Source organism: Plecotus auritus, assembly GCF_963455305.1.
Source record: "Plecotus auritus genome assembly, chromosome: 6".
Classification (NCBI taxonomy): Eukaryota; Metazoa; Chordata; class Mammalia; order Chiroptera; family Vespertilionidae; genus Plecotus; species Plecotus auritus.
In genome coordinates, this window is record NC_137773.1 from 145,406,805 (window position 1) to 145,421,879 (window position 15,075).

At 45.0% G+C, this 15,075-nt stretch overlaps 1 protein-coding gene and 1 pseudogene across 2 annotated transcripts; both read right to left on the minus strand.

The window, feature by feature from the left end:
* Positions 1–2,011: 2,011 nt before the first annotated feature.
* On the minus strand, positions 2,012–2,254 carry LOC308251919 (26S proteasome complex subunit SEM1-like; the record flags this gene model as incomplete). The annotated part of the gene is made up of 1 exon (XM_080675575.1): positions 2,012–2,254. One exon carries the CDS (start codon positions 2,252–2,254, stop codon positions 2,048–2,050), a length of 207 nt encoding a protein of 68 aa, XP_080531701.1. The 3' UTR covers positions 2,012–2,047.
* A 4,030-nt stretch (positions 2,255–6,284) lies between these two features.
* LOC308250534 (large ribosomal subunit protein uL15-like) lies at positions 6,285–6,729 on the minus strand (annotated as a pseudogene). Its single transcript has one exon. The product of its transcript is annotated as a large ribosomal subunit protein uL15-like (transcript).
* Between the last annotated feature and the right edge of the window lie 8,346 nt (positions 6,730–15,075).

The following is a 15,075-nucleotide window of genomic DNA, read 5'->3' on the forward strand; positions in this document are numbered from 1 at the left end:
TGATGGCTTTCCCGGGGCAGAAATGTGGGGTCACTGGTAGTATCCAATTGACATTCCCCTGGTTTCTTCAACAATAGACAAAGGTGCATGGCTTGCATGGACCCGGTCAATATTCCACGTTCCTCTCCTATGCTGCATTTGCCTTGTTAGTGTCCCGGGAATCAGCACACAGATCTTTTTATTTTTTTAATTTTTTTTTTTTTGTTTGAAGTATTACAAATAGTAGTACATATGTTTCCTCCCCCCCCCCCCATTGACCTCCCCCGGGCCTCCCCTACCCCCCAGTACATGCCTTTACCTGCCACCCCTCCCTCAGTGTCTTGTATCCATTGGTTATGCTTATATGCCTGTGTACAAGTCCTTCAGTTGATCTCTTACAGCCCACCCCCCCAAACTCCCCTGCCTTCCCGCTGTAGTTTGACAGTCTGTTCAATGCTTCTTTGCCTCTGTATCTATTTTTTCCCCATTTCTTTCCTTTAAAAAATCTTGCCTCTGCAGACTAGAAATAAACATATAATAACAAAAAATGTTTGAGTCCCAATTTCAATGTCCAACAGTTCTGAGTCCCCATTTCTTTTTTTTTTTAATTTAATAAATCTTTATTGTTCAGATTATTACAATTTTTTCTCCTTTTTCCCCCCATAGCTCCCCTCCACCCGGTTCCCACCCCACCCTCTGCACTTACCTCCCCCCCACTGTCCTCATCCATAGGTGTACGATTTTTGTCCAGTCTCTTCCTCCACCCCCCATACCCTTTCTCCTTGAGAATTATCAGTCCACTCCCTTTCTATGCCCCTAATTCTATTATATTCACCAGTTTATTTTGTTCCTCAGATTTTCAATTCACTTGATTTTTAGGTTCACTTGTTGATAGATATGTATTTGTTGTTCATAATTTTTCTCTTTACTTTTTTCTTCTTCCTCTTCTTTAAAAAGACCTTTCAGCATTTCATATAATATTGGTTTGGTGGTGATGAACTCCTTTAGCTTTTTCTTATCTGTGAAGCTCTTTATCTGACCTTCCATTCTGAATGATAACTTTGCTGGGTAGAGTAATCTTGGTTGTAGGTTCTTGCTTTTCATCACTTTGAATATTTCTTGCCACTCCGGTCTGTCTTGCATAGTTTCTGTTGAGAAATCAGCTGACAGTCGTATGGGTGCTCCCTTGTAGGTAATTAACTGTTTTTCTCTTGCTGCTTTTAATATTCTCTCTTTGTCTTTTGCCCTTGACATTTTAATTATGATGTGTCTTGGTGTGGTCCTCTTTGGATTCCTCTTGTTTGGGGTTCTGTGCGCTTCCTGGACTTGTAAGTCTATTTCTTTCACTAGGTAGGGGAAGTTTTCAGTCATTATTTCTTCAAATAGGTTTTCAGTATCTTGCTCTCTGTCTTCTTCTGGCACCCCCATAATTCTGATGTTGGTACACTTGAAGTTGTCTCAGAGGCTTCTTACACTATCTTCAACTTTTTGGATTCTTTTTTCTTTTTGCTTTTCTGGTTGAGTGTTTTTTGCTTCTTTGTTTTTCAAATCTTTGATTTGATTCTTGCATTGCTCTAGTCTGCTGTTGGGTCTCTGTATAGTATTTTTTATTTCAGTCAGTGTATGTTTAATTTCTAGTTGGTCCTTTTTCATATCCTCGAGGGTCTCGTTAAATTTATCGGCCTTTTCTAGGATATTCTTGAAAAGCCTTATAACCGTGGTTTTGAATTCTATATCCAGTCATTTGTTTTCCTCCATTTCTTTTGTTTGTGATCTGTTTCTTTGCCTCCATATTTTCGTTGATTCCCTGAGTTGGTAGGGTAGCTTTGTGTGCTAGGTTTCCTATATGGCCCAGTGGGTCAGCCTCCCCAGTTAACCTGAGGTGGACACTCTTTTTTTTTTTTTTTTTTTTTTAGATCAAAACATTTATTTTTTGTGTTACAAAAGCAAAAATAAAGCCAAGCAAGTAATGAAATAAACATTTTCTAAGTTTATTCATCCTGGATTCTGTGCCCTAGAATTTAGTCAATAGTTCAATTTTAGGTTGCTTCAAAACTTCTTCTGGATACTATGAGGTCTCCATCTTATAACCATGTTTCTCTAGTTCAGGTCGTAACTGATTGGAGAAGTCTTCCTCTACATTGTCATCATCCCAATTATCCTCCCAGACATGTGCATCTTCATCTAAACCAGTCCAGTCTTCTGCAGGAAACTCCTCGAACTCTTCGTCTTTTTCCAGGAGACCCAAGTCTACCGGCTGATTTTTCTCAGACATCGCACCCCTCCGCGCCACAACGCTCTCAGGCCAGCAGGAAAGTTGGACCTACTCGCCCACACCACAGCCGCCACTGCCCCCTCCGAGCGCGCTCTACCCTGAGGTGGACACTCTTGGTGCACCCCTTTGTGGACTGTGTGTACAGCCTTGTTGTAGTTAAGTCTTGATTGTTGTTGGTATCACTGGGAGGAATAGACCTCTAAGCCAGTTGGCTGTGAGGATCAGCTGTGTCTACGCTGGGAGAAGTTCGGTGCTGGAGACAGCCTTATAGGATCAGACTTGCAAAATTGCAAAAGCCTCTGTGCTCAGCTTGGATGGGGCAGAGTCTCAGGGTGGAGCAGAGAGTCTTGGCTTCCCGTCAGCCCTGCCCTTGCGCGCGCGCCTCCAGACCTCTGCCTTCCGCAACTCCCCTGAGTTTCTGCCTGACAGTTCAGATTCCCCCTGTAAGAGCGTGGGTCCCCAGGGGCTCGCCCGGAACTGGGGTTCAGTGCAGTCAGGAGCTTCCAACTCCCTTCCGCTAGGGAATGCCTGCGGCAACCTCCCCATTCAGCTTTCTCTGTGAGCACTCGCGTGCGCGCCTCCATACCCGCTGCGGCTCTCCCGGGTCTTTGAGTCTCTGAGTCTCCGTGTGCCTTTCTCTCTACCTGACAGTCCAGACTCCCCCTGTATGAGCCTGGGTCCACAGGGCTTCACCCGGAACTGCGTTTTAGTGCAGTCAGAACTGGGGTTCAATGCAGTCAGGGGCTTCCTTCCCCCTCCCACCAGAGAAAGTCAGCCAGGCACTCAGTCGCCCTTCCTCTCTGCGCACGTCTCCGTACCTCAGCCCTCCTTTGCCGCTCCTCTGATTCTCCGTGAGCTTTCCTCTTTCCTTCTAGTTGTAGAATTTCCACTCAGCCAGCCTTCCTATGGTTCTGGATGATGTCTGTTCTTTTATTTATTTATTTATTTATTTATTTATTTATTTATTTATTTATTTATTTATTTTAAATATATTTTATTGATATTTTACAGAGAGGAAGGGAGAGGGATAGAGAGCTAGAAACATCGATGAGAGAGAAACATCGATCAGCTGCCTCCTGCACACCTCCCACTGGGGATGTGCCCACAACCAAGGTACATGCCCTTGACCGGAATCGAACCCGGGACCCTTCAGTCCGCAGGCCGACGCTCTATCCACTGAGCCAAACCGGTTTCGGCTGATGTCTGTTCTTTTAGTTGTAGTTTTGAAATTGTGCGAGGCAGCAGTTTAGGTGCTTACCTATGCTGCCATCTTGGTTTCTCCCAGCACACAGATCTTTGATGAGTTTTACTTAAGAGTTGTAAAAAGTAGCCAGAGCCTGTTATCCCCATCAGTTTTCAAGTTAGAAGGAGAGACCGCGCCATGGTGATAGCTCAGTGTCCCATAGAAGATTTGATTGAGGGTTTCCTGCAGCAATGGTTTTCTTGAGACAGGAAAGGGAGTGAGAGACAGGGCTTGGTCGAGGGTGGGAAGGCAGGGATGGTGAAGCCTGTTCCACCAACTTCATATGAAACTGGAGGTGGGAGAGAAAAAAGATGTAAGAGATGCAGGTCATGTTTCATAGGCTGTGTGAAACCAAGGCCAGTGGCCCTTCAGGCCTGGACCCCACCTCTGTCTCCATCAGGTTTCTGGCTACTTAACCACATGTGTGCCTGGAACATAGGATCCCCTGAACATACTAGTAGAAGCACATTCCTATGCCTCTGTACCTTTGCCAGTGCTGTGAGTTTGACCAGAGATGCCTTTGTCTCCTTTGCTGGATGACTTCTGTAATTCTTTTATTTATTTATTTATTTATTTATTTATTTATTTATTTATTTATTTATTTATTTATTTATTTTAGGGAGAGAGGAAGGAGAGGTAGAGAAAGAGAGAAACATTGATCCATTGCCTTCTGCATGCACCCCAGGGATCAAGCCTGCAACTGGGGCATGTGACCTGACCAGAAATCGAAGTGGGACTTTTTGGTCCACAGGATGACACCCAACCATCTGAGCCACACTGGCCAGGGCTGCAGTAATTTTGAGATTCGGCTCATGCACTGCTTCTTCTGAGAATCTCTTCCTGTGAGCTGAGTGTCCCTCCTTTGTCCCCCCAGAATGCCCACTCTTAGCTCTATAGATGAAGGGAACACATTTGTTTTAACAAATAGGAGATGGCTGTCCTTAGTGGTAGTTGTACAGTGCACATGGGTAGAGCTTATCCAGTGCCTCCAAGACTTCCTAATAAGAGTCACCTGGGGCCCTTGGTAAAATACAGATTTCTAGGCCCTACCACAGAGATGATTTAGTGTGTCTGGGGTTAGGTCTGGGAATCTGTGATTTAATCTGTGCTGCAGGGGATTCTTATACTCTGGTAAGTCTTGGGAACATTTGCAGAATAGCTAAGAAATTAAGCTCTTGTTAGATTTGGGTTTGAATGCAGACTCTTTCACCTACTAGCCATATAATGACATTGGGTAAGTTACTTCACCTGACTAAACCTCATTTTTCTCATCAGCTAAACAGGAATTATCATAGCACCCACCTCAAAGTTTAAGTGGATAGGTAATGATTAGTACATCCCCTGCCACATAATACGTTCTACAAATAACTAGTTTAATCCTGAGAACCACTCGAAGGGGTAGGTGTTATTATGTTTATGTTGAGTTTGCAGATGAGAAAACTGACACACAGACAGGATAAGAAGCCAGCCAAGATCATGTGGCCAGTCCGTGGCAGAGCTAGGCTCCACATCCACGCAGTTTCGGCTGCAGTGGCCCAGGGCAGACTTGGGGCCACCAGCATTGGAAAGGGATGGAGTGAGGCTTTGGGATGCATGCCTTGCACATATGTTGACATGTAGAAAAACTTTCAACTTTCCTATATGTTTGAAAGCCTTTATAATAAAAAGTTGGTAAAAGAAATTAAGGTGAAATAAAACATTTTCAGATAAAAGCTGTGAGAATTTGCTTCCAGCAGACCTATGCTACACAAAATGCTAAGGAAGTTTTTTTTTGGTGTCATGGAGATGATATCAGATGGAAATTTGAATCTATAAGAAGGATAGAAGACCACTAGAAATGGAGAATAGAAAATGCTATTTTTATTTATTTTCTATATTCCTTAAAGTCAATTGACTTTGTTTAAAGCAAAAATAATGACAATGTATTGTGGAATTTAAAATATATGTAGAAGTGAAATATACAATAGTACAAGGGTAGGAAAGCGTGTAAAGAGAATTATACTTTGTAAGTTTGTTCATTATAAAGAAAGTGATGTAATATTAATTCCAGATAGATTGTATAAGGATGCATATTTTAATTATGAGAGCAATCACAAAACATAAACAAAAAAGTTATAGTTATATAGCCAATGGAGGAGATAGAATAGAACTAAAAAATGCTTGATTAACTCAAATCAAAGGAGGAACAAAGGAAAAGAGAACAGAAGAGATAAGCAGAAAATAAGAATTACATTAACTGTAAATGGATTAAACATGCTGTTTAAAAGGCAGAGATTCTAAAACTGGATAAAAAAGCAAGGCTCAAACCCAGAGTACAAGGGTTTAAGAGATACACACTTAAGTACTATGTAAATACTAAGCATTAAAAAACAACCCTGATGTAGCTATATTAATCTCACATAAGGAGCACTACCAGAGATCAAAGGATCATTTCATAGTGAGGGGCTGCATTTTTGTTTAAATATCTCTATAAAGTATTTTGAGCTTCAGTCAGGTTGGTGAACTATTTGCCTAACTCAGCTGTTTGTTTTTGAGTTCTTTACTTTTTTTTTTTTTTAATCATTCTCACTTTATAAATGAAAAGTTCAAGTCAGGTATCGGTCCAAAGGCTTCTTTCTTCCTCAGGGAAGTTTGCAGAGGCCCCCCAGGCCTTGATACCCTAACTCCTAGAACCTGTTAAGGAGGTTTTGGAATTACAGGTAGGGAAATACAGATGCCAAAGGACCTACACTCAGCCCAGAAGACAAAAGTACTTGGACATTTTAATGAACTTCCCTCCATATAGCTTCAAGCTACCAGGACACAGGCCCCACCAACACCCTTCATCTTCTCCTCGGCTCTTCTGCTGAAGACCTTGGCCTTCACAATGACAGGCTGCTTTGGAAGCTTTCCCTTCCCCAGAACGTTGTAGTAGTCGATCGCACCACATCAATGATGGGAGCAGCTCCAGTCTTGCTTTTGGCAGCATTTACCCGCGTCTGCTCACTGACCAGGGTCCACAGTTTATCAAGGTTGACAGTTGGGCAGAAGCTCTGGTTCCTCTTTGAGTGGTAATGCCTCATACCAACTTTCCCAAAGTAACCTGGGTGATATTTGTCGAAGTTGATCCTGTGATGATGCAAGCCACCAGCATTACTGCGGCCCCCGGGTGCTTCCTGTGCTTCCCGATGCGGCCGTGGCTGTGGCTCACGTGGCCCCGAAGTTTTCGGGTCTTCCTGAGTCTGGATGGCATGTCGGTGGCCGAGCAGCAAGAGGGAGGCTTTTGGAAAGTCTAGAGTTCTTTACTTTTTATTTCTTTTTTTTTCATCCTGTCATCTATCTCCTTCCTCTTCAATATTATTCATTTGCCATAAAGTACTTTGTCCATTTTTATTTCTTGAAAAACTGGTTTGCAGAAATAAAATTTAAATAATTGCCCATAGTTTCACCCTCCAAACAACACACCTACTTTCTTTTTTTCTTGTCTCTCTGTGGTCCTGGTGCATATGCATATAGTTTTTATAGCTAAAGTTATAGCATGGATACAATTTTGTGCTCTTGTGGTTCACTTATATCAGTAAAGCACCTTGTTTATGTTGTATGTAATGACGGCAAACTTTACTAACCTTGGCACTATTGACATTTTGCACCTGAGCATAATTTATTGTGGGAAGTTTTCCTTTGTATTATAGGATACTTAGTAGCACTTCTGATCTCTACTCCCTAGATTCCAGTAGACTCCAACCCCCAAGTGTGACAATAAAAAATGCTGCAGGCATTGGCAAATGCTCCCTGGGAGGCAAAATCCTCCCTGATTGAGAACCTGGAAATCATTTTTATAGGCTGCCTAGCAATATATACATTTAATTGAAGACTCTTGGTCAAATTATTTTCTATTACTGGACATCTAACATTTTGCCATTCTAAATTGCACTGCAATTGTGTTTTACAGGAACCACTGCAAAACACAATTGCAGTGCAATTTACAATGCTGATGGCCATTTCTTCTCGACTGTTTATTTGCTTTAGAGTAAATTGCTGGGAGTGGGGTGTGTGGGTTCAAGGGCATTTGATCACCCCTCATTTTGGGACCTTTGGGAAGAGGGATCCTCAGAGTGATTGCAAGCGAGGGCTTCCCATGGTTTCATGCCCTGCCAGTATAAATCATCCGAATTATTTAGGACCCATCTTTGTCACTGAGAAAAGTACTAGGTGACTTACATATTTTGGTGCAGAGTAGACAAATTAGTTATCTGAGCTATAAATTACTGCAATGATCCATAAATTAGATCTGTATTATATAAATCAAAAGACATGGATGCACGATGGGAATTTAAGAATACTAATTTATAAAACGCATTATGATGGATTGGGCCACGCAATAAAGGAAAACAGTGGCACATCCATCAATGCCTCCTCACTTGAGGAGATAGGAGCTGCCCAGACTCACGGGGGTTGGGGGTTGCTGTTCCATAATTTAACGTCAATAGGCTCTGCATGGAAGGAAAATGTTAGTGGTTCCTGCAAAACACAAAGATTGTCTATATATATTTTAACTTTCAAGAGACTTCTGAAGTGCAGTTTTCCTTTTGTGTATTTTTTCCCTCCTTAGTGTCTGGTGGTGCCACTGGTTTTAGGGGCTGAAACACACGTCTGGAAAGTAGCCAAGCTTTTCCCTGCCTCTTGGGCTGCTGCTTCTCCAGCATGAAATCCCCTCCGGTTCTCTCTCTCCTCCACTACCTTCTCTTCATCCTCCAGTTCTCAGCCTGAATGCCCCTTCCTCAGTGACCCGGTCCCTGACACCTTTGCCTGCATCAAGTCATCCTGTTATGGGCTCCCATGGCCCCTGGCTGTCCTCATTGCTATGTCTCCTTGCCGTTTAGGGTGCACGCACATGAAGACTCTCCCTCACTGGAGCGTAAACCCAGAAGGAAAACAGCAGCATCTGTCTCGTCCTCCGCTGTGTCTCCAGCACCCAGAACGTTGCTGCAGAGTACACACGCTAAATGTTTCTGGACTAAATGAAAGAACAGGAGAGAGGGGGTTTGCATGGCTGGGGCCTAGGAGACCCTGTCCCTGGCAGATGCTCGGTCAGTGATGCGTAGGACAGCATTTTCTAAACTTCCTCAGCTGGTTTATGAGAACTTACTAAAGATTCGAACAGAGGGAATGTTGGTGGGTAAATACGTTTCAAAAAGTGGCATATTTCGTTCCCCTCTAGGAGAGCTGAGGTGCACATTACCATGGTAAAGTTTCCACCAGATCTGCTTAAAAAGGGTAAATATTGTTTAACTGAGGCCAAGGTTTCCAAACGGGGTCTGAAGAGGCTATTTGGGTTGTGAGTTTTACTGACTCCAAGCATCTCTCTCTCTTCCCCCACTTTCACCCGACCAACATGGGTTTCTTGGGTGTTTCAAGGGCTCCCTGTGCTGGACAAGGTGATGTCAGATGCATAGGAGACACAACCCTTCCCTGTCAAAAGTCATATTGTGTTGGGGATACAGGTACTTATCTGCAACTGGGATCTTAGGTAGTCCAAACTCAAACTTATTTCCCAGCCACAGCATTCAAACATGCTCCGCCCTGCTTTCCTTCCTGACCCTTTGACAGCGGTTCTGTAGACCCCATAATTTCATGGTCCCTTTAGCTGCAGGAATGGCCATCTTCACTGCTGACACATTCAGGCAGCAGCAGTCCTTGGAGAATGAATTACCACTTCGGCCTGTCCCCCATCCAACGCTTCTTCCTCCCCTAGCTTAGCAGTGGCCTGTGACCCTTCTTTCTTTTTAAAAAAATTTTTTCCCATATATTTTTATTAATTTCAGGGAGGAAGGGAGGAGAGAGAGATAGAAACAATGATGAGAGAGAATTATTGATCAGCTGCTTCCTGCACGCCCCCTACTGGGGATCAAGCCCGAAATCCAGGCATGGGCCCTTGACTGGAATCAAACCCGGACCATTCAGTCTGTAGGCTGAGGCTCTCTCCACTGAGCCAAACCAGCTAGGGCACTTCTTTCATTTTCTCTTTATTGTCAGTTCTTCTGGTGGGCAGCAGGAGGAGAATAACATTAAAGGGCCAAAGCCTTTTTGCATAATGGGCTCTTAGCTCCTGGGCTGGCGATAGTGTCTCCAGGGACAGGCAGGAACCTGCTGGCTGGCTTGCAGGTACACCTGTGAGCTTTTCAAAGCCCATCAGGAGAGGGCTGCCATGTGTCTGACCCTTTGTGACATGCCCCTCCCACACAGGTTTTCCTGCTGGGGCCCCTTGCTCTGCAGGCCGTCCCCTGCAGTGTTGCCAGTCTGTTTCCTCCCCTGGCACTGGCTGGGGCCTCCACTCAGTGGCGCTCTCACCTCATGGGGCTGTCATGGGCTGCTCTGCTCAGCCTCTCACCTTCAGACATCTCCAGGTGGAACCCAAAAGACTGTGGCCCCTCTCCTTCAACGTCCTGAAGAGCCATGGCCAGGCCTCCCCAAATCAGCCTCCCCACGCACTGGGGCAGCCTTGAGGCAGGCTCCTTTTGGGCTTCTCTCTGGGGACACGCTTTTCCAGGTTTCCTGATGGTCAGGGTTGCTCCTCTGCTCAAAGCCCTTCACTGGTATGCCTCTCGCCACCTTCAGGAGAAAGAAATCCCCAGCTTCTTTGCAGGACACACAGAGAGGGCCCTTTGAGACCTGATCCCTGCCATCACCAGCCCCCTTGGGTGCTCCAGGACCACCACCCACAGGGTCCTAAAGGCACTCTGCCCTTAGGGCTCTGCAGTCTCTCAGCCTTGGCCATGCTGCTCTCTCTGTCTAGATACCCTTATGTGCCCTCCTGCTGACCTGACCCCTGCTACCCTTCTCTGTCTGGCTAACGCTTACTTGGTTCCTATCTATCGCTACACACATGGGGCTTAGGAATTTCCTCCCAAAGAGCTCCTTTAAAACACCCCCCCCCACACACACATATATATTTTTTATTGATTTCAGAGAGGAAGGGAGAGAGAGAGGGTGATAGAAACATCAATGATGAGAGAGAATCATCAGTCAGCTGCCTCCTGCATGCCCCCTACTGGGGACTGAGCCTGCAACCGGTGCATGTGCCCTGACTGGGAATTGAACATGACCTCCTGATTCATAGGTTGACACTCAACCACTGAGCCATGCCGGCTGGGCCCAAATAGCACCTTTGATCTTTCTTTTAGTTTAAGTGGAGAAGCCCAGCTGATGACACACTTTCTCCTATTTTTTCATTCTCTTTTAAAACTTCACAGGCAGACAGAGAGGAGAAAGAAGGGCCAGATAACCCAGTGTGGGTCTCAGAGAGGGAGGCCTGCAGGAAGGCATATTGAGCCTTTGTACATATTAAACTTTACGTGCAGTGACAAACCATTACATGCTCTGCTGAGGTAGAAAATGGTATTCTTCTTTAAGCCCCGTTATGTTTGAAAGTTATTTGAATAATAGTATACTTGTACATCCAAATCAATTCCTTGTTAGAATAACTCCACACTTCTGAAACAGCCTTTCAGGACACACATATGTAATCTGGGTGGCCTATCTTTCCATTTGCTGACACCATTTGGTTTGAGTGTTCACTTGAGCCGGAATTAACATGAATGAGCTCCTAATTGTACTTTGTGAATCAAAACCTAGAGAAAAAAATTTAAATTGCCTAAAAAGAGAATAGAATTCTTATATATGGTGCCTTCTGGGTACCCTGCAAAACCTGAGATTGCTTCAATCAGCCAAGCTGGTGAGGCCATTTGTGCCAGTGTTTGCAATGAGTGATGGATGAATTTCCCTTCCTGGGCATTGAGGAAGGTGGCTGATGAAAAGTGGTGACCCCACTGCTTTGCCCAGGACCCTTCCACCTGCCCCAGTCCCCGCATCCCGCTGTGTGAAATTCATTAGGTGTGCACTGCTCTGATGGCAGTTCCAACCACAACAGTAAAAACCTATCAGGCCAGACCACAGGAGCTGCCTACTTGTTTGTATCCAATTGTGTGAACTTCCCACAATGCGCCTTTTCTGCACTGCTGTAGGCTTTCTTTGATAGATGATACAAGGAACTAATGGGTGAAACCCTCTACGATATTTATCGTAGCTTGTTGCTGAGGATATTGTCCACTAAATCAGTGGAGCCTGTTGGAAGAGTCACATGAAAAATTTAAGGCTTGAGTACAAGAAGGGCATTGTTTCATTTGAAAAACTACTATGCTTCATTTTCTGTGGACAGATTCAATTTTGTAATTGATCGTCTTGCTTTGGCTGCCAGGAAACTCAGGGCCATGTTTGCAGTCCAACCTTTTTACCAGTGGACGACCCTGGGAGCCCATATTTATATGTGCTGTCCCTTGATTCATCTTTCTATTTTATTAACACCTCATCTTTCCTGATTTTACTTGATGTATATTTATATGCATGTCTCTAGCTCTATCTCCTTCTATCAAGCATACAGAATGAGTAGATCCCAATTGGGTGCTAGCAGAAGATAAGTGTTGTTGTTGTTGTTTTTTGTATTTCTTTTTTTTCCATCATTGTTCCAGCAGACCCACTCATGGACCATTCTCCCTCCACCTTAGATGAAATTGCTGTGAAGTCCCATAACATTTTTTGTCACTCTTAGGGAAAATTATCCTTTGTTCACTTTTAATCATAAGATCGGTCTCATCTTAAATAATGACAATGTTTAGTCCAGAGCAGTAACCAAAACTCATAACTTCCTTCCAGGTTAAACGTCTTCAGCTCTGAGCCTACTTTGGATGGGAACTTCGTTAAGGGTGGTTGGGGGTGGACTGAGGGTTCCCAGCACCTATCGTCAACATCGCTCTTTCCCTAAATTGCTCTTCTAACCACTCCCACCCTCTTTCAGACTGCTTCCTGCTCTTCCTGAGTTGGATGGGAGATCCAACTTACCTGAAAGCTTCCACCTACAGAGGTTGCCTTGTCCTGGTATAGAAAACAGTCTTGGTTTTTTAAAATGAAACCTTCAGCTTCCATGATGGGGCCTGGGTAAAACACAACACGCCTCTTTGCCCCACTGTTGGTGGAGGGCAGCTTCCCCCAGCCATTCAAGCCAAGTCTTTCATACACCTCTTTGGACCAAGGTGTTGCACCTGTCTCTGTACCTGTCACACTCCAAAGGCACAGGGCAAACGCCCTAAGTGGTCCTTACGATGTCCTTTTTGGATTTTCTCGACTTCATAATTTGGCTGTGGGCATTCAGAGTGCAACCAAGGAGGGTTTAATCAAAGGACTATGGACAGAGGTGTGGCAGGGTAAGGACAAAAGGTGGTGAGGCTCCCAGATCCTAGCACTGTGCCCCCAAAGGAATAGGAGAGGAAAGGGTGTACTTGAAAGACAGGCTACTGGACAGATGTGGTGGCTATGAGGAACCAGCTAGAGCTAGAGCAGTGGCCAGTTGGGGTGTATTATGATTTGAATAGTGTCCCCCAAAAAAGATATGTTGAAGGCCTAATCCCGTATCTGTGAATGCGACCTTATTTGGAAATAGGGTCTTTGCAGATACAGTCAAGTTAAGATGAGGCCATAAAAGTGGGCTCTAATCCAATGACTGGTGTCCGTCCTTATAAGAAGAGAAGACAGAGACACAGATACAGACCCATGGGGGTAATGTCATGTGAAGATGGAGACAGAGATTGGAGTGATAGGTCGACAAGGCAAGGAGCACCAAGGATCGCAGGCAACCACCGAAGCACAGAACAGGTTCTTCCTCAGCCTCCAGTAGGAACCAACCCTGCCGACACCTTGATTTTGGACTTCCATCTTCTAGCACTGTGACAATACATATCTGTTGTTTTAAGTCATCCAAGGCTATGGTTGTGTTATGGCAGGCCTAGGGAACCAAAACAGGCAGGAATGGAACAATTCCTTCATCTCTGCCCTCCTGCCTTCTCTCATGATGGTGCCTCTCACTGGTCAGACCCACCTAGAAGCAGGAGAGGGAAGAGTTGGCTATGTGGTCCCTAGAGGTCAGCCTCCGGGCACAGGGCAGGGCAGAGAGTGAGTGGAGGGTGCCTGTACGTGGAGATTAAGCACAGCCCTGCCTCTGGCTTCTACATCCCTCAAGTTCAGAGTCAGGGCTAGCAGGGGATACATCCCAAAGGCACCAGAGGAACTGCTGCCCTGACCCCTTTTTTCTGCCCTTTGACTTTGCTTCTCCTGTGAGCACAGCAGGCTTGGAACACAGCTGGCTTCTCCAAACTGCATCTCAGATCAGAAGTCTGCTTTCCCAGGAGAACAATGTTATCAACGGGCGAGGGGAGGTATGTGAATGCTGAGGAAGGTGATGATATACAGGCTAAAAGGCTGGGGAACAATAAACACAAAATGCTGCTCAACCTCATTTATAACAAACTCAAGCCCAAACAGCACTGAGATGAATTCAGTTGTCACATTCAGGTTGACTGGCTCCCAGGGCTGGCTGTGGATTCAGTAAGGTGAAAAGACCCAGCACAGTGCTGGCACATAGTAGGTGCTCAGCAAATATGATTCCCTCTCTTCCTGCTCAGCCCCTACCCCACATCCCCTGATTGGCACTGTAAATAGTATGACATGGAACACTCACGGCATAGAATCAGTGTATTAGTGCTGCACAGTGTTCTTCACACAAACATTCCCCTTTACTGATGGAAGCCCCCGGAGCTTACACCCTGAGCATTCTCAGCAGTACATACAGCGAGGGCAGAGTGGGCGCTATCATGAGAAAATCGACTAAATTGATCACACAGGTCTCAAGGGAAGTGAAAGGGCAGGGCGTGGGCTGAGAATGAAGAACAACATTTGCACCTTAGGACAACTGCATCAGCATTGTAATCCCAATGAGGAAGCCGATGAAAGTTTGACAAGTGTAGCTATAGTGGGTGCTCTGCTCATATGTCCTCAGGTGCTTTCACTGTTTCATCTGGATGCCAGCCTGACACCTGGGAGCCAACACTTACATCTTGGTTGGGTTTGCCCTTAGGCTACTGGAACCCAGTGTGTCCCTGTGCACAGCTGGCTGCAAGTGCCTATGAGTTAGCTTCCCCTGGGGTCAGCCCGCCACCACTGGCTGATGGATGATCAGATAAGAGTCTCCCAGCCCCTTGGCGCCTTGGCCCAGATAATTCTGAGCCATGATTTTGTGCTATTTTTTTAGTTTCCCCATGTGACTAAGCTTTAATCTTCCACTGTGGTAGTTGGATTAATAACATGCCTTTACTGGTTGTCTTTGCCTCCCATACTCCTTGTCTTCTCTCCGACCCCCTCCGACCCCCTGTTCTTTGCACATCCCCTAGACAGCTTGTCTCAGGATCTGCTTCTGGGGCAACCCAAGCTAAGACAGGTGGCCTCCTGAGCCCATGTTCTTCAGATATTGTCCCTTCTGTGAATCTGGGATTGGGCTAAGCTTGGCTACTTGCTCTTTATTTGTGTTGATTCATCATCAATAGATAGCTCACTTATCACCTCACATAATGAAAACATGGAGCTAGCACTTATTATGCACCAGGGATTATTCTACCCACTTTACCTAAACTTAATTAAGTCCTTATAGAAACTTTTTAAGGAAAGTCTTGTTCTCATATCACAGGTGAGACAACAGGAAGAGATTTACCCA